Source organism: Carcharodon carcharias, chromosome 11 (assembly GCF_017639515.1).
Source record: "Carcharodon carcharias isolate sCarCar2 chromosome 11, sCarCar2.pri, whole genome shotgun sequence".
Lineage (NCBI taxonomy): Eukaryota > Metazoa > Chordata > Chondrichthyes > Lamniformes > Lamnidae > Carcharodon > Carcharodon carcharias.
This window is the reverse complement of record NC_054477.1, coordinates 54,332,224-54,352,875: the sequence shown is the minus strand read 5'-3', so window position 1 is coordinate 54,352,875 and position 20,652 is coordinate 54,332,224. Positions and strand designations below refer to the sequence as shown.

Below are 20,652 nucleotides of genomic sequence, written 5' to 3'. Positions count from 1 at the left end.
TAGCACCCTCAGTTAGGTCAGCACCCACCCTCTTCCCGCCCCCACCCCAGCAGCACTGAGCATTTCTCAGTGCATATTTCACGCTGCTTGGCCGTTAATTGGCCAGCCAGCGTGAAATCACGGATGGAGGCTGTTTGCAGCCAGAGGCCCTTTTCCCATCCACTTCTGGGCCCACCGATCGTGCACACCTGACAAATGAAAAATTCAGGCCCCTGTTCCTATGCTCCTATCCAAAAGTCGTTTGCAACCAATTACATACTTTTCAAGTGTAGTCATTACTGAAATGCAGAATTTATTCTATCTACTGAGGGTATATTTTCCTTTAATCCCCCTCCCTCCCTCTCTATGTCCTGATTTTAACTTTACTAAGGCTTCCTATGCCTGCAGATCTTGGAAACTTACTCATACTTCTCCATAAATGGGGATCCACAACCAACTACCAGGATGCATATTTCAAAAGTCAGATTTCTTGTCCTGTAAATTTAATTAATCTCTATTGGGAGTGGCTGGTTCCCCAGGCTTATATTTTCTCTCCTGCTAAACACAAGGAAGAATCCCTGCACTGAAACATGGGTAGGATGGAGGCCTTGGGCTTCATTCACATTAGGCCTGCTAATCACACCCAGACAACTCTCTCACTCAGGGAGGGAGACTAGCGAGGTCAATCGAGAAAGAGGCTATGTAAAAGGTGTAAAGCCTGTTTCAGATGCAGACTTTGGATGTTTTTTTGCTGGATGGTTGATGCAGTTCCACCTCAGAATGTGCACATGCTAGCCACCCACCTTCAGACCCTTTGCCACCCATTTCACAACTGTAAAACAGACACAGCATCAACTTTCTAGGCCACTGACTTCTGCTAGAACTAACCAGCCCAAAACACATTGTTCCGGTGTAAGCCTCATGCATGAGCACTAGCAGTTTATTCACTTTTGCAAGATCACAGCCAAATCAAAAGCTTTATTCACCAAATAAGCACACACATGTACATGCGCACGCATACACATTCACATGCACACACATGCACAGACACACACACACACACACATGCAGCAGAGATCAGTGGATCCTAATTAGAATTTAGGAACCCTGGCTTTTGCAGAGCACTGAGGCCAATTGTAGTTGTCCCAGTTGAGATCACCAAACTCAACAAGGACTGGAGATCAAATCTGATATTGGTAATTTCATATTTAGATGCCAGAGTTACAAATAAAGTGTTGCTGTACACAGGTAGCTTTTCCACACAGGAGCCCAGAAGGTGGGCATTTACATAATTCAAATTATTTTTATTTTATTTACTAAGAAACCCATTTAAAATCATAAGTTGCTGGGCTAGCTGGTTCACATCTTGGTTTTACCCAATCTTAGTTTTAGCTTTTGTTATAAAACAGAAGATCTGATTTTAGGCCTCAGTACCCGACCAGAAAGGGTTGTGAGGGGTGTTAAAATATCGGTGATATGCTATTCACCTTATCCACAGTGGACTTTCACCCCATACCATTTTAACAAGCATGTCCTGAGCAGCTTTGGAGGCCCTCAGTACAGACAGGCAAAGACCTTATTAACTTTCAAAAGTCAGGGTCTGATGACATCATGCAGAGCCGACATCAGTTTAACCCTGGGCTGTGCAACTCATGTAGAGCACTGATCGTGCTCAGGGAAACCCAAATGAGAGAGCTCCAGACCTAAAGAGACCCAATAAGTAAAATATATTGGTTGAAATTCTTTTTGTGGGCCAGGGAGAGCAGGACTGCTCCTCCAGGCCCTACAAAAAAACCTTGAGCTCTGAGCTTCAGTCCCCTCCCCAAGATAGGCCAGTTGTGTCTGCAGAGATTTATCACTGTACCTGTCCCGCACTCTGTGAACCTAGATGGCTGACACAACACAAAGATGTTTCAACCAAGTTGTACAGAGAAAAAAAGATACAGTCATGAAAAAATGTTCTGCAGTTAAAATTTCAGTGAATTCTAAACCCCAGCGTTCCCGGAGCCTGTGGTAAAACACAGAAAATATCTGTGTAACAATATATCAGGATTACTTTATGAAGGAAGTGCTTATAAACTATTGTATCCAGGCCAAATAATCTGCCAACGGAGGACAGGTAAAAGTGCCAGTATTCACCCACTCAGGGCATCTACTGCTGACACTGCCAAAGTTAGCAAGGATAGGGGAAGGTCTCTTCTTTTCCCTCTAACGACCAAGAACATGAGAATGTCTACTGGCACTATCTCCAGCCCAGGCTACTTTTATACCAATTGCCTTACATAGCTTGACTGGAAACATAATTTGGTCCTGACATAAATTCCAGCCCTTCTGGTCTACACCCACCAGAGTTAGAGTGGGAGTTCCCCAAAAGGACTGAGAATTTTCAGCATCCATCCCTACCTGATGACTTTACAGAAACAGTTTATGAACTCTTCAGCCTGTAAGTAAGGCTTATTCCAAGCAAGGAGAAATTTCCATTTGACAGAACTGCACATTTGCAATGCAGTGAGTCCCAGGTCATCTTATTAATTCCCTGCCTGGGGGTATGCAGACTATTATTATGACAACCTGATAGGAGAATCTGCTGAAGAAACCCAAAATGGAATGCTTGCAAGCAATTGAATGGATTTCAAAGCAGTCCTGTTTATAATTACTGCAAAAACCTAGAGTCATGTATCACGTGTTTTACCTCGGCTTTCAGCAGCTTCCCTCAGGGCAGACATGATAGTTGGCTTCAGATTTTCAGCAAGAAATCTTCCCTCCAGTCCTGGGAAAAGAGACCTATTGGAAAAGTCAAAGCTTAGATTCATTTTAAGCAAATTTTTCTCACTTGCCCTTTATAAGCAACTGACCTCCATAATCAAGTCCTTGTTTCACAGCTAAACAGACCATGTATTTCATTGAAACACTGAACTATTTGATCACCCAAATGTTAGAAATAAAGTTAGAATGACTGAAAACAATCCAGCTTTTATTGTGGGGTTGAACAATAACCTGGATTCCTCAAGGTTCATTTCTGCTTACCAGTGGTGTTCTGAAACACTAGCAGCTCTTAGGAAATAACATAACATAAAACATTGGTGTTGTTGTCATTTGCCAGAATGTTGTTACTCACATTCGATGAACCTGAAGTAAGGCTAAACTCTTGTATCAGTACAAACAGAAGAAATAATTTCAATGAGGGAAGGGACAGAGAAAAAGAGACACACTCAGAGAGGTGATAGATATGGGTCTCAGCTGGAATAAAATTTGCATTTAAAGGTCTAGGTTCTGCTAAAATTTAGCAACAACTTCTGTTTGTGACAATTTTCCACCAGCAAAGTGAAGTACTTTGAAGGGCTATACTGACCAAACAGAAACATAGGACAAAATACCAACTCACAGGACTTGGTTAACCTAGTGGTCATTGTGTAAAGCTAATAGAAGTGCAGTACCACAGGATTAACTTAGGTTTAGGACAGAGCCCAAGCAATCTATGTGGGTCCTACCCTGAAAAACGTAACTTTCTCTGGTAGAAATAAGATTTCTAATCTTGAGTGTTTGGAAAATAGAGACCTTTATCTAAGCAGATTTAAAAACAAACAGCTCCATGGTGCCAATGCCCCCCCTGATACCATATTCATAGAGTGGTACTTCTTGATATGTGAGCATGAGAGTGATTACAGGTCATTCAACCTTGGAGAAGGTATCACAGGTTTGGCTAACCTCCATACAGGTTTATTTTCAGCTAGGTAGTGCGCAGGAGCACAATTCATGCATAGCCAATTGGACCACCTTCAGCACCACTTATACCTTTGTGGAGATCAGCTCAGGACAAGATCAAACCTGAGAATCCAGGCCAGTAAACTTAGCATCACACAAATTCATTTTTCTATCAGCTTTGCCACTGTCTTTCATTTATTGCACAAGAACAAGCCTTGAACATTTTGGACCAGATTTTATGGTGAGTTGGGAATTAGAAGGCACTAATGGATTCTGTAGTTTGATTCAGTTTGTTTACATAGCTGTCCTGGGGCATGTGAGTTTCTTTATCTTGACAGATTTATGAGATTTTCAATTACTTCAAAATGTTATTATCGGCCTAATGAATTCTGAATAGTGAGTGAGTGATTTGGGGGTTAGAGGGGTAAAAAGGGTTGAATGGTAGTGGGAGTGAGGTTGAGAGTGTGAGGTGGTTGTGAGGGGGTGCTGATGACTGTGGGAACAGAGATGGGTCTTTTAATCTGGCTGCCTCGGCATCAGTCTGCCTCCATCTCTGCCCAGGTGACTCCAGGCCACCCCGCCCTCCAGGAGATGAAAATCCCACCTGCCAGCACTGCTGTGACGGAGGAAGGATTGCAACATCGGGAAAAGTCACGACTCCCAATTCATGCTTCCATGATGAAAATCTGGCCCTTTATCTTTTATTATTGTCTGGACCACTGTTGTCACTAGGATTATTTATCTTATCAGCATCAATAGAAAAAAAAGACAATTCAACCAATACACTTCTTGTGAAATGCCCATCAGCTGAAATTGATGCTATTATGAGTGATGCATCTGTAACCCACAATGCTTTACTCTCTAAGCTGGCACCGAAGGTTTCACACCTCATGCTTTCCTTTCTGTCAGATTTGGTGATCCACCTTGGATCTACCATACCTCCAGTTCTGATGGCTCTTCTGCTTATTGCATCCAGCAACTTGATCACTCCAAACCAAATTTATTTGCCCTTGTAATATCTGCAAATCTACCATTAAAAATGCTAAAAACAGTTTGTTGGGGGAACCAAAAGCACTGAATGCTATCATCCTGTTCCTCCATACAAAGACACAGAAACATGCAGAAATTGCAACATGGTAAGAGACTATCTGGCTCAACCGGTCCATGCCAACATTTGCCCTTTATACGAGCAAACAATCTGAAACATATTAACACCCAAGTCTCATCCATATTATGACCTTCATCATCCACCAGTCCAATCTAATCTTGAATACTCACATAGTTTCTGCCCCAGCCACTAACCCTGGAAGTGTATTCCATGGCATCACTTAAAGAAGTTACCCTTTCACATTCTTCTAAATCTTTTGCATTTAATTTTGTATCTATGGCCCCTCATTCTAGATTCTACAAGTGCTGGAAGCAGTCTGTTCTATTTACTTTGTCCTATCCTTTCATAATTTTAAACACTTATCTTTTCACTCCATAATAACCCCAATTGTTCAAGTCTTTCTTCATATTGATAATTCCTCACACTAGGCCACATCCTAGTGAAGCTTTTTTTTAAACCCTCTCTAAACCCTCAACATCTTTCCTATATCATGGATCCCAAATGCCACATCCAATCCTCTAACTGAGGACCTGTGAAGTTTCATTTAGCTTCATTATTATTTCTTGACTTTTATTATCAATGACTCAAGCTTAAACCTAGAACTCTATTTGTGTTTTTTCACTGCCTTATGAAGTACTGCCTTTAATATCCTGTGAATTGCTGAAAAAAGACAGTTTTTGTCACAGCTTTTCACCTTGGACAAGATGAATCAGGACAATTCACAAGAAAATACCAATTTCAGGGGAAACAACAAATTTATACTGTATGAGAAGGGACTGCTGACTGGTTGGCAAGTAGAATGTGATTGATAGAGGTGTTGCCGTGCAGAATATAGTTGATGGTGTCTGACTGTTAACTACCAAGCATTGTTTAAAATTTAAACCAGACAGCTTGACACTGAAGGCTTTGACAGAAAAATATGCTTGTACGAGTTGAGACATTACCCTGGAGAATGAACCAGCTTATTTTGTTTAGCTGAAACAGGCGCAACGCAGGTACATGTTCTTTCTGTCTGAAAAGAACAGGGCCCTGTGTATTAATATTTGTAGGTTCCAATACACACAAATGCACCACACTGCAAGCCTGACCGACAATCTTAAATTGGTTATCAGCGTCATTCTTAGCTGTCAGTCACCATCAACTGATGCATTCTCTATGGCAAAGCTGCTACCAATCAGAGTCCACTTGCCAACCAATCACCCTTCCCTCACTGGGGAGGAAGTGCCACCCTCAGGAACTGCCAGCCAACTGGATTGGCCGGCAGCTCCATCAGTCCCACATTGCCAAGAGCGCATTAGTGGGAATTGCCAGGATTGCAACCAGGAAGAAGACCCATGAAGCTTGGAGCAAGGTAAGCCCAGGGTCTTGGGCAAGGAGGGTTTGGGCAGGTTAGGGAGGGGATGGGAGGTTTGGGGTGGTGTGTTTAATGCAGCAGGCAGGTAGCAAGAAGGAAGAAAGTCAGAGTTCTATTTTAGGGGGGCCACACCAGCCCCCCAATCTCCAATCTGCAAAGGAGAGGCCCTCCCCACCCTTGAATTTTTTAAAAAATCAGTCTGCCCACTCCCGCCCAACTGCCCAAGCCAATCGTTTTATGGCATGGGTCGCGTATTACCAGGGTCAATTGGCTTGCTAACAAGTCCAATTGAACCTTGATATATCTATTTAAATATGGCAGGCAGCCTGTCAATTTCAGCGCCCATCCAACCTCCATATTATGGGAGTGAGCGAGAAGGTGGTGGGGTGGCTATCCACCCTATTTTAAACACCCACCAGCCCACAACCAACACCACCCACCACCCCCACACCCCCCAGCCGAATAAAACACCCAGCAGGGGCACTTAAAATGCAGCCCACTGTTCCTCCTATTTTGGGATAATTTGGTATTTTGACACCATTCCCTCTAGGCTTATATCTAATTTAATAATATAGAGTGAACTGAAGTGGCCCCATAGCTAAAACCTGTGGGACTGCCCACTACTAGCAACACTGAAAAGTCCTACTTTCTGTTTTCTTACTTCTAACCGATTTTAATCCTGTATTCTACCCTACCCTCCTCTTAATTCCACACCCCTTATTATTCAATAATAAAACCCTGAATCAAGGTGTTTATTAAATCCAGGTAAACAACATCCACTGCATTCTCCTCATCATTCCACCATGTATGTTACTCTCCCAAAGAATTCAAGTACAATCATCCATTTTGAAATAAACCCTGGAGACTTCCAACTGTTTTCTCTTCATCTAGACATGCTTAAAGATTCTAAAATTTTCCCTATCACAGATATTAAGCTAAGTGGCCTTTAATTACCCAGATTAGCTCTGTTGCCCTTGTTACCTAAAAATGGGTACTGCATAGACCAACCCTCTAGCTCATATCCACATTCAATAGAAATCTATTATAATTACTAGGGCCCAGATAATTTACTACCTTAGGATCCTAGGATGTGTGTGATCCAGCCCTGACACCTTTCCTTTAGCCTAACTGACATATTTAACAAAAATACTTCATTCATTATTATATTGTATCTCACTCTCAACCATTTCAGCATTCACCTTTAAAGAACAATGCAATGCACCAAGAGTCACAGAGTCATTATAGCACAAAAGGAGGCCATTTGACCCATCACATCCATGCCAGCACTCTGTACAGCAATCCAATTAGTTCCGTTCCCTTGCTCTATTCCCATTGCCCTGATTATTTCCCTCAAGTGCCTATCCAATTTCCTTTTGAAATCATTGATCATCTCCACTTCCACCACCCTTGTAGGCAGCGAGCTCCAGGTCATTACCAGCCACTGCGTAAAAAAGTTCTTCTTCACATCGTCCTGCATTTCTAGCCCAAACCCTTAAATCTTGTACCAGCAGCTAAGGGGACACCTTTTGTTTCTCTACCTTATCTAAACCTGTCTTAATCTGGTTCATCTCTATCGAATCTCCCAAATAACTTGCTTTGCTCCAAGAACAACCCCAGCTTCTACATCTTAGTCTTGTAGCTAAATTCCGTCAACCCTGGAACCATTCTGCTAAATCTCCTCTACACCCTCTCAAGTACCCTCACAGCCTTCCTGAAGTGTGGTGACCAGAACTGAGCTACCTGTGACCTAACCACAGCTTTATAAAGGTTCAGCATAACTTCCTTGCTTTTATACACAATACCTCTATTTATGAAACTCAGGATCTCAGATGGTTTACTAACTACCTTCTCAATACACCTACCAACTTCGAGGATCTATGCACATGAACCTCGAGGCCACTATGTCCTTGCACACTCTTTAGAACTGTATCATTAAGTATATGTTGTCCTTCCTTAGCCCTTCTGCCAAAATGCAGCAACTCACACATCTTGATATCAAATTCCATCTGCCACTTGTCTGCCGTTCTCTTGGCCTGCCCGTGCCCTGTTACAGCCAATTGGTATCATCCTCACTGCCACACTTCCAAGTTGAGCATCACTGGCAATTTTGATATTTTACTCTATATTCTAATATTCATGTCATTTATAAATGTCAAAAAAGCAGTGGTCCTTGCACTGACTCATGGTACCACTATCTACCATCCCCACAGTCTGAAAAACAATCGGTTTTCTGTCCTTAAGCTAATTTTTTATCCAAGCTGACATTGGTCCTCCTTATTCACAAGACTTAATTATGTTAACTGGCCTTTTATATGCTACTTTGTCAAATGTTTTCTTAACATCCACTGCATTCCCTTCTCAATTACTTGATCAGGAAATTTAATTAGATTAGGCAAACATGACATTTTATTCTTTCATGGGATGCAGACATCACTGACAAGGCCAGCATTTGCTGCCTATCCCTAATTGAACTGTGTGGCTTGCTTGGCCATTTCAGAGGGCAGTTAAGAGTCAACCACAATGTGGGTCTGGAGTCACACGTAGGCCAGACCAGGTAAGGACAGCAAATTTCCTTCTCTAAAGGACATTAGTGAACCAAATGGGATTTTACAGCATTCAATGATAGTTTCATGGTCACCATTACTGAAACTAGCTTTCAATTTTTAATCATTAACTAATTTAATTTATTAATTGAATTTAAATTCCATGAGCTACCATGGTGGGACTTGAACCAGTGTCCCCAGAGCATTAGCCCAGGCACAGGGTTACTAGGTCAGTGGCATAACCACTATACTACCATCTGGCTTTCATTAATCCATGCTGGCTCTTCTTAATAAACTTAAACCCTTCCACACACCTGTTAATTTGTTTTCCCTGATTATTTTTTCTAAAACTTTCCCCATCACTGATGTTGAATTGACTGGACTGTAGTTACGAAGAATGTCCTTACCCCCTTTCTTGAACAAAGGTGTAAAACTTTCCACCTTCCAATCTGCTGGCACCTCCCTGTATCTGGGGAAGATGGGAAGATTATGGCAAATCCTTCCATTATCTCCACCTCCACTTCCTTTAGCAACCTGGAATGCCAGACCAGGCAATTTATCCACTCTTAGGTATAGCCAGTCTTTCCAGTGCTTATTAAATAACATCACAATTATTTGTTCATCTGCAACAAATTGATAGTTCTATCCTATCAGCAGCCCCACCTGGCTTTTAACAATTCAGTATCCTGTGCTTCTGGCACATTATCAAAGATTCCTGCTGCAACATTTGTCAAACTTTCTTAGCCGTTCCCTTCCAACCTGTGTGTAAAATAGTTAACTCTCCCAACATAAAGACAAAACTGACAAAACTCGGACCATTCTGTATCCCACCCACCCCCACCCCACAAACCTTAATCTCAATGATGCTGGTAAACAATAATCCCCAATTCTGCCACTTTATGTCATTATAACAAGCAACACGAAGCTGAAATGTTACCTGGGATGATCATCTGTGGTAATGTAAATGGCATCCTTATCTGCTGCAGAGGAGTCAAAAGATATGAAATTCCCATTCTGTAGTGGAAGCAGTTCCAATCCAATCAATTCTCCAAAGTTGTGATCAGTCAGCACATACTCCAGAAGCTGAAGTTTTTCCTCTGGACTGCCTCGATGCCTGAATTTTCTAATCACCTGCCGTACCAGTGCAGGACTGACTCTCTTTAGGTTCTTTGCATCAGGGCTGTAGGCCTGTACAGCATTAAAGACATTTTCAGGCACTCGAGCTATCTGTACTCCTGTCTTATTGAGGAAGTTGAGAACTGTTTCTGTACAGTCTCTGCCATTGTCCATTTCACAGAAATAAACCAAGTCAACTTTCACCCAACGGTTACTCATTGAATAGATTACAGGATGCTGAATCAGTTCCTTAAAGAGGGGCTCTAAAATTGGTTTCCAGTGCACTCGGATCTTGCTTACATCAGGCCATACTTTGTGAATGGCCTCAGGAGTTAATGGAGAATCCTGATCTTTTTCAGCTTGCATTCGTTTCACAGCTTCTAGAACCAGTGTGGCATAAGTCTTCGGAACTACATTGTTAATAAGGAGCTCATTCCATAGAGCAGCGGGGTCTCTCCACTGGTCTACTTCTCTCCACTTAATACTCCTTCTGTTATCTGTTAATCCAAAGAAACCACTGATGTGCACAGGCAGGCCAGTCTTGCTTTCTTCACCAGGAGGTAAAGGAAGGAAGCAGAATGCTCGCCCTACGAACTCAGATACAGCTCCTTTCACCTCCTCGCTACGCAGGAGAGGCATGGCAATGGCAATATTAGGAATGTACTTCAAGTCTTCAGCCAAACAGTCCAGTTCATTGCACATCCCTCGGCCACCCACACTGTTGCAAACGAGCCAAGACATTTCTTCCATATCTTTTGAAGTTACATCTTCAGCCACTATGTTTACATGGTAAGTCACACATGTTACATTGTTGCTTGGAATATTATTGCAGTAGCGATCTGCAGCAGTCCTCAGGATCTTTAAGGAGTTTGGCCTCTCATGTTTCAGCTCTTTACCCTCAGAGGCAGTCACTCTGAAGAGGATTCTCTCTGTGCCATTGGATTCCCGGATGTACAAAGTCACACTCTGCACATTTTTCAGGAAAAGTAAAAGAGAACTCGCATCTGCTTTGAATGACTCAAACAACTCAAGAACTTTATCTTTATTATACAGATTGTTGCTTATGTAGGATGGTTTTTTACGGAGAGGGAACCTGAATATGGTGCCAGGAAGAAAGCCATCTTTAAAGGTTTCTTTGGTGCTATCAAAGATGCCAACATATGGTGCAAATTGGTCTGGGTGCTCACTAATCTCTTCGCGGTCGCTTGTTAGATTCCAACTTTGACCTGATTCATGGGATCCAAAGAGTGATTGATGGGGATCTAATATTCCAATTTGAGTCCCACTAAATATGCACGGTGCATCTGTGGGGAAAAAAAAAATATACTCTTCAGGATATCTTAGTAAATTTATACACAATAATAAATTTATGTATATAAGTGTCAACCAATAATGTACACATATAAAATAAAAATATCATAGAAGCTGGAAATCTGAAATAAACTGAAAATCTAAACTCAGATAAAAATAAGGTTCTGGCTTGAAACATTAACACTCTTTCTTACTCCACACTGCGTGAGTTATTTCCAGCATTTTCTCTGATCAGCAACACATTTCAACCCTCATGCACAATGAAGGATATTACTGAGCAGCATAGGAATCTCTGCTTGCTACTACAATGGAGAAGGAGAAAAAAAGCCTTACATTACTAGGCCACTTCAAGCCCTCAATCCACCTCCCAGCCAGGCTTGGCTTGACAGGGAAACCACCTGTGCTATCTGCTGTCCTGCTCAGGATTTAGGTAAAGAAAGCAGATCAGCTACAGTCATGTGTTACAGACAGGAGGGAGTGTTAGCTTAAACAGCACTAATTTTTCCCCTCTTTATAAATAGCGGCGTATTTCTCCAACCCCTCGGTTTTTTTGTGTGATCTGATTTTCTGTTAATAACTCCACAGCAAACTCAAGATAGGATGAACTGTTATGATGTGGCAGATGATGTGTGCCAGGTGGACCAAATCCACAAGGGAAACTTGGCCACACTATCACAATGGTTTTGCAATTTGTATTTATTTGGAGATGTGTGCATTGAATTCAGAAGTAATAAGACCACCAAGACCTTTAGATATTTTAAGAATTAAAATATTTATTAACAAAATAAAAGATTTCAAGTACATACATAAGACTACAATTACTTACTCCTATAATAACTCCTAACATTCCGAATTAACCTGACCTGCAGTTGCACCCCCTTTAAGGAAACAGTTCAAAATAGATTTTAGATTTAAGACAGAACCAGCACGTTAACACAATACCCACTTGATAGTGGAATTATAAATGACTTTTTTCCCAACTTCAGTTTCATAATTTAGCAGACTTATGCACAAATGGCTGGAGGCTTCATTAAGGCTATTTCACACACTCCTGTTAGATCTTACATGGCCTTCTTCAACAGACTAAGATCCCTTTGAACTCCAACAATCCCTTTATTTATTTAAAAATGCAAATTCCCTTCACACCTTGCATGCTAAGCCAGCACCCATATTTACTCATTAGCATGTCAAGCACCTAGCTTCTTTTGATAATTTCAAGCTTGCAGTCTCCAAATGTAATTAAATCACACAGACAGACCCAACCAAACTTGTCCCCATAAACCTACTTCACAATAAACCAGAAAAATATTATGAAAATTATCATACTTTCATCACAGAACTTAAAGGGTTAGTTTATTGCACACATTCAAAACGTGAAAGGAGGGTCGCAACGTCACCTCCACATTCAGACAGTAAAGAAAGGGATAGAGAAAAGGAGGTTTTACAGTACAGAGACCATAGAGAAAATAAGCATTGGTTCACGTGAGTTTCAGAGTCCAGAATCAAAGTCCAATGATGTATTCCTTCATGGAGGTCAGCTGCCTGAACACCAATGTAGTATAATTCACTTTGCCAGTGCTGTTGACTTAACACAATGAAACTGGCACTCGGAGATGGATCAGTTTTGTAGGCGATGGTACAGATCTTCTAGCGGAATCAGGATAGATGGGGTCAGATGTCTAACCTGGGCCACAGCTCCCTCAGTGTGGCCTGCTAGTCAGATGTTAAAGCAGCAGACTATGCTATTCAGCTCAGCTAGGCAATATTAACATGTTCAACAAGCCAGGGGCCTATGTCACACGACCCCCACCTCTCCACCCGGTCTCCAACAAAGGATGTGTATCCATAGTTTGGAATGTGGCTGGGCTTCACAGATTGCTAAATGTCTCAGCCATTATGAATTGAAAGAAAGGTTGCGGGTCTTTTGTCTTAACAGACCATCAGTCTCCTTCTGGTCAGCCAGGGCTATCAAATGCAGATGGTCTTTGTATAGCTCTCTTTGAAATTGGGCTGTGCAGTCCGCAGATAGTCGTTAGTGGTTCCTCAGAGATAATGAGGTGTGAGTTTCCCTGAAACTGCAACATGGCTTCTTTTGTTCAGAGGTCACAGACAGCCATAGGTTCAGCTACTTTAAGGATCTTTGTTCGTTTTTTTAAATTTTAGAAATATTAATGAGGAAACCTATATACAGTTTATAAAAATATATAGGGTGAGGTCTTAGTCCCTCACACATCATCAGAACCCAAGCTACATATTTAAAGAGGGATGCATCAGCTTGGATCAGGTGTCCTTGTCAGCTGGAATTTAGAATGGTAGGAAGGACGTAGCTAAGCTCTCCCTCTCCAATTTTTCTATCCTGCCCCCTTCAGTTTTCACCAGGCCTCACCCTTAGCAACATTTTGTCACAACAGCTCCCTAGTTTTCTTGGCAACTTCAATCATTCCACGGATAAACATTTGCCTCTAAAGTCACTAGCACTAAGAATAACATTTTATTTCTACCAGATATTTTGAAACCTCAAAATATCATGGGCTTATACAAGCAAGTCAAATTAAGACATAATTTTACTATAAATGTGACCATTTGCTTCTTATTATCATGTTTCCACGGATACTTTGATTCGTTTTCCTAATTTCCATCCTGATGCTGCAGCTGGGTGCCACCAGAAGGCCAACGTTTTGAGATATGGTTGGCTGCTAAATAGGTGAATGGGCCTCTAGGGATTGAGAAGGCTTTTGTCTTATTAGAGCTGAGTCTTGAAATCACAGTCAGTTTTTCTGAACCCAAACTTGAATTTTGCCGCTGAGCATTTTTAAAACTGAGTGAAATTTTGCAAGAATTCACTGAGTTGACATAACGATAGAAATGAGCTAAACAACTGATGTCATATAAAACCAGATCTAGAGACTCATTTTGAGGGCAACAACAACTTATATTTATATAGTGCCTTTAACATGATGAAACATCCCAAGGCACTTCACAGGAACATTATAAAACAAAATATGACATTGAGCCACATAAAAAGATATTAAGTCAGATGACCAAAAGCTTGGTCAAAGAGGAAGGTTTTAGGGAGTGTTTGAAAGGAGGCAGAGAGGTTGAGAACTTCAGGAAGGGAATTCCAGAGCTTGGGGCCTCAGCAAACGAAAGCACGGCCACCAATGCTAGAGCAAATAAAATCAGGCATATTCAAGAGGTCAGAATTAGCAGAGTACGGATATGTTAGAGGGTTGTAGGGCTGAAGGAGGCTACAGAGATAGGGAGCTGCAAGGCCATGAGGCTTTTGTAAACAAGGGTGAGAGTTTCAGTATCAAGATGTTGCTTGACTGCAAGCCAGTGTGGGTCAGCGAGCATAGGGGTGATAGGTGAATAAGACTTGATGTGAGTTAAGACATGGGTAGCAGAATTTTGGATGGCCTCAAGTTTATGGGGGATTGAACATAAGAGACCTGCCGAGATTGTGCTGGAATAGTCAAATCTAAAGCTAATAAAGAAAAGGATGAGGGTTTCAGCAGCTGATGAGCTGAGTCAGGGACAAATTTAGGCAATGTTACTGAGGTGGAAATAGGCTGTCTTAATAATAGTGTGAATATGTGGTCAGATTGACTCATCTCAGAGTCAAAGATGAACTGACTGATTTAATCTCAGACTGTGGCCAGAGAGAGAGAGATGGTGTCAGTAACTAGAGAACTGGGTTTGGCGCAGGGACTGAAAACCATGGCTTCAGTCAACTACTAAGATAAGACAGGCTTTGTGCAGCTGACAGTATTGTTGCCATCTTCCTGGTAGAATGCCTGTACAAGAAAGGTGTATTGGTAAAGAATAGCTTATGGCTTGAGCCAAAGCTGAAAAGGAAGTGACAAAAGAAGGGGAATTATTCTCAGAGAGATGCAGATGATTAGACAAAGGGAAAGTGGGCTGGAGACGGTAGGCTTTAAACTTACTAGGAAAAAGGGAAACCTGGATGAGACAAGCACATTATGAAAATGCGAAGTCCAGAAGATGGCTACCTGGTGAATGTCATGGTCATGTGAAGATAGCTGGGACAAGAGCCTACAGTCAGATCAAAATTATAAGTAAAAAGTAGGGAAATGCTATAGTTAGCAGTTAGTTTAGTTATAGTATAGTTTAGTTGTATAGTTTAGATATGCAGACAGGTACATTGGTATGCTGCTTAGGAAATTTCTCTGTGGATGTAGGGTCAACTGAAAGACTGAGATGAATTGATTTTTTGTTAGTTGAGGCCATCAAAGCATTTGGAGAAAAGTCAAGTAAGTGAAACTGAGGTGCAAATCTGCCATAATATAACAGAATAGCGAAACAGGCTAGAAGGGCTCATTGACCTACTTCTGTTCCTACATTCCTACTTCAGGAGTATGTAGTTAGGCAACAAAAACATCCGAAATGAGTCAAGGTCATATGTCAGCTGAGCTTCAATAAGATTATCCAAAATGCATTTTTGTTTATGTGAAAAAGCAAACATTTAGCTGTGTAAAGCAAGCCTAAAGAAATCATCTCACTCATCTGCTTGAGGTCTTAGCCCGTTATATGAATGTAAAAGCAGGTTAAAGAGTTTGAAAGTACAAAAGCAATTTCACAAATTAAGTTTTCAGAGCTTTGAAATCAGTTCAAGATTGAACGCCAATGGAACTCAAGGATTCTGGGTTTCCTAACCTTCTAAAACTCCACTTGAAAGTCAATTGTAAATGTCAAGTTCAGAACCAATTTTAGTTACGCATCATACACATACACAAGCATCTGTATTAATGCCCAACTACGAATTCTAAGCTATGCCAGCCTGATAGATGGTGAAAATAGTATATCAAATACTGCTGTTAAAAAAATTGAAAAACCTTTGAAGAATGGGTTAATAAATGCAAAAGTTAACAGACAGGATATGAAGAGCTTTGCAATTTTTACTACTTCCCTGCTCCTTCTCCATAGCCCTGCAAATTTCTTTTTCAAGTGCTTATCCAATTCACTTTTGGAAGTAAATATTGACACTACTTCTTCCAAACTTTCAGACAGTGCATCCCAGATCATAAAACTTTACTGCAGTGATGTTTTTTCTCATGTCACCTTTCATTCTTTTGCCAATTACCTCAAATCTTTCTGTTGGTGAGGAATGATCTCAGATTGGCACATGCTTGTAAATTTCCAGCTCCAGGTCCAAAGAAATTATCATAAAATAAATGCCTTCTTTTCTCTTTGTTAATTATTTTAACACGCTCAAAATGACAACAAGCTGGATGCAAAACTTGCACACAAAAAATGAAACAAAAGAAAATCCTGAACAAATTCCAATTTAACCTTGCACCAAGGAGCTGGAAACTAAACAAAGCACCATTCAGAGCAGGTCCACTGCAAAACACAAGGACAATTCACTTACCTGTTATATGATAGACAGAATTGAAACCAATACCAAATCGTCCAACTTTCAGCGGATCATCTCTTTTCCTACTTCTCGCTATTTCCTGAATTCCATGCCAATCCTCAGGGGTGAATACTGCATTGTTGTATGAGTACAAAGCTGGTCCTGAAGAAATAATCAATGTTTTATTTAATCAAAATTTACCCAGACACTCCAGTATCTTTGGAGGAGAAAACTGTGCATACTCAGAATGCAACATACATCAAAAAGGTACATTTCTGCCTGCTATTACTGAATTCAATATATATTGAACTGAAACTGTTTTGGTAATGAAACACACCAACTTGTGGTTTCCCTGTTTCAAGGATTAATCAATCACCTATCTTGGGCACCTTCTGTCTTGTACCTGGTGATCATAGATCTATTATCCAAGAAAACAGATCTTGCATTTCACATGATAACTACCCACTAAAAAATCAACTAATAGATTGTGTTTAGAATACAATTTCTCAGCAAGGTTGGTTCCTTCATTCCAAGAAAAAATGGTTTGCACTTTAAAAGGAATATAGCATTGACTTAAAATATATGTTGAGGAAGTATCTGTCCTATTTATAATTTCAAAAAAAAAATCCAATTTGAAATAAAACTCACACTCAGTTCAAGGAAGCTACCAAACAAGATTTTGTGATCAGTGATGAAGTGACGGCACTCGCTGCTGGACTTGAAGAAAGCTGCCCACCAAGAGTAGTGAGCTCTGTGGTGTGGATTTCTCCTTTCCCAATGTTAACTTCATTCTGGTGCCAGCCATAGGGGATCTCTGGTGTTCAAGAACAGTGGTATGAAGTAGGGTAAACAGCCAGGCACAAGAAGAATTTTCACAGACAGCAAACCAGGAATAAACAAAAAGTTTTTATCATTCACTTTTCACAATTTTAAAAGACCGAAATAAAGATTGAGATATACATGTGAGACACAGTGGATGATAAAACATCACAAACAAGCTTTGTTCCATGATTTTAAAAATGTATTAAATTTTTATCACAGAATGTAGAAATTTGACATTCCATGAATATAAAATTAATCCTTCAGGGTCAGAGAAATTGTCCAGCAGTAATAATGCCACAATGTATCAATAAAAAGCCAGCTACACATTGTTCAACAAAACGTAACTTGAAATTTCAAGGGCTCTTACAGCAGGAATAGTGACATAAAATTGGATGTTCATGTTAAATCATTGATTTTAATTGAATTTCATCATTTTTTTTCATTCATTCATGGGAAGTGGGCATCATTGGCAAGGCTAACATTTACTGACTGTCCCTAATTGCCCTTGAGAAGATGGTAGTGAGCTGCCTTATTGAACCGCTGCAGTCCATGTGCTGTAGGTACACCCACAGTGCTGTAAAGGAGGGAATTCCAGGATTTTGACCCAGCAACAGTGAAGGAACATTGGTATATTTACAAGTCAGGATGGTGTGTGGCTTGGAGGAGAACTTGCAGGCGACAATGTTCCCATGCATCTTCTGTCCTTAGCCCTTTGAGGTGATAGAATTTGCAGGTTTAGAAGGTGTGTTGAAGGAGTCTTGGCAAGTTATGGCAATGCATTTTGTACATGGTACACGCGGCTATAAGGACTTAATTAGCATATCAGTGGAGGAATAGAGCATCACCAACAACAACCTCTAGATTTCCCCAATTAACTGTGCATGTGCAGATGTCAGAAGTTGCTGTCAGTTTTACAAAATATTGATATTGAATGTTGGCAGTTTCACCATCATTACTACTGCAATATCCAGGCTATTAATATAATTTTCCCTCTTTCAGTTACTGTCCATTTCACATTTCATTGTCATCTATTTCTCCCCTTCCACTGTCAACCAGTTTGCCCCTTTTACTGCTGTGCATTTCTCCATTGTTCCCATCCATTGGCATCCATTCTCCATCCAGTCCTACTCCTACCCATGTTCAGTTGCTAATGCTGCTCCCAAGAGTAATTGAAAAATTGAGGACTCTGTGTATTGAGGGTATGAATACTCATTTTCGCTAGAGTTCTTCTGCAGATTGTGCTGTGTTTCCATACATTTGTTATGTTTCTTCACCTTCTCCTTTACTCTATTTAAAGACTCACCATTTAAGATGTATTTCCTGCTTTATTCTTACATCTAAAATACATTACTTCACACATTTATGCATTCAACTGCCTCTGTCACTAATGTGCCCATTCTGTTGCATCCTCCAAGACACTGAGAGTTGGAAACGGCAGCAAGCTGGCTCTTGTAACAGGAGGACTACTGTGCAGCAATCTTTAGCAGACAGCAAGGGAGAGGGAGGGAAATGAAAAATGGAATTTGAAAGAAACATAAGAATAAAGAATTTAAAAAGACAAAAAAGATAAGAAATAGCAAAGGAAAGAAGTCACTTGTGGAAGTAGTTTACAGGCCACCGAACAGTAGCTACATTATAGGACAGAGAAATAATGCGGGTTTGAAAGAAAGAAACTGTAACTATCATGCATGATTTTAACCTTCAGAATATATTAGACAAATCAAATTGGCAAAGGTAGGCTTGAGGGTGAGTTCATAATGCATTCTGGACAGTTTCTTAGAAGAATACATCTGGAACCAACCATGGTACAAGCTATTTTATACCTGGGTAATGTGTAATGAGAGAGGTCTTGTAGTGCAGTAGGTAGCACCCCTGCCTCTGAGACAGAAGCTCCAAGTTCATTCCAGGACTTGCTGGCCACGGCAACCTATTCCAGGAAAATCTAGCTTTGGAAACAGACATAAGCATGTGCTTCATCTGCCTCATATATCTCTAGGTAAGGAAGAGAATCAAGAAGAAAAATGTATAATGACACAGGATTCATTAATGATCTCATAGTAAAGGATCTTTTAGGCAAGAGTGATCATAACATGATAGAATTTCACATTCAGTTCGAGGATGAGAAACTCGTGTCAGAAATTAGTGCCTTAAACTTAAATAAAGGCAATTACAAAGGTATAGAGACAGAGTTGGCTACAGTAGAACAGGAAAATAGGTTAAAAGGTAAGATGGTAGAGAGAAGCAGTGGCGGACATTTAAGGAGGTATTTCATACTCCCAACAAAAATATATTTCATTGAGAAAGAAAGACTCCACGAGAAGGATGTTCCATCCTTAGCTAACTAAGGAAGTTAAGGGTGGTATCAAATTGAAAGAAAAGGCATACAATACTGCAAAGATTAATGGTAGGCCAGAAGATTGGGAAAATTTTAGAAACAAGCAAATGATGACAGAAACAAAATGAGGAAGAAAATAGAATATGAGAGTAAATTAGGAAGAAATATAAAACAAACAGCAAGAGCTTTTACAAGTATAAAAAAGATATAGAGTAGTTAAAGTGAGTAGTTAAAGTTAATCCCTTAAAGGATGAAACTGGAATTAGTAATGGGAAACAAGAAAATGGCAAAGACTTTGAATAAGTGTTTTATATCGGTCTTCATGGCAGAAGACAGAAAAAGCATCCCAAGAATTTTTTAAAAAGGGGGCAAAAGAGAGGGAGGAACTTAAAACAATCATTATCACTAGGGGAAAAGTATTAGGGAATAAGGGTTGACAAGTCCCCTGGGCCTGATGGCCTTCACCCTAGGGTCTAAAAAGAAGTGGCTGCAGAGATAGTGGATGCATTGGTTGTAATCTTCCAAAATTTCCTAGATTCTGGAAAGGTTGCAGCAGAGTGGAAAACCACAAATGTAACAAATTTGTTCTAGAAATGAAAGAGACAAAATGCAGGAAACAAAGGCCAGTTAGCCTAACATCTGCCACTGGGAAATTGCTGAAATCCATTGTTACAGAAGTAGCAGCCCAACCAACTTCAGCTGCCTCATCAATGACTTTCCTTCCATCATAAGGTCAGAAGTGGGGATGTTCTCTGATGATTGCACAATATTCAGCACCATTCACGACTCCTCAGACACTGAAGCAGTCCACGTCCAAATGCAGCAAGACCTGGACAATATCCAGGCTTGGGCTGACAAGTGGCAAGTAACATTCACGCCTCACAAGTGTCAGGCAATGACCATTCCCTACAAGAGAGAACCCAACCATCGCCCCTTGATGTTCAATGGCATTACCATCGTTGATTCCCCCACTATCAACATCCTGGGGGTTACCATTGACCAGAA

General features: G+C 40.6%; 1 protein-coding gene across 1 annotated transcript in view; it reads right to left on the bottom strand.

Moving 5' to 3' along the window:
• The window catches only part of sacs (sacsin molecular chaperone), a 123,291-nt gene that overhangs the window by 63,852 nt on the left and 38,787 nt on the right, over nt 1-20,652 (bottom strand). The window contains exons 6-8 of the mRNA XM_041199255.1: nt 16,506-16,652; nt 9,627-11,109; nt 2,672-2,763 (exon numbers count right to left, since the gene is read on the bottom strand). Coding sequence (XP_041055189.1) covers nt 2,672-2,763; nt 9,627-11,109; nt 16,506-16,652 — 1,722 coding nt within the window. The remainder of the gene's footprint in view (nt 1-2,671; nt 2,764-9,626; nt 11,110-16,505; nt 16,653-20,652) is intronic.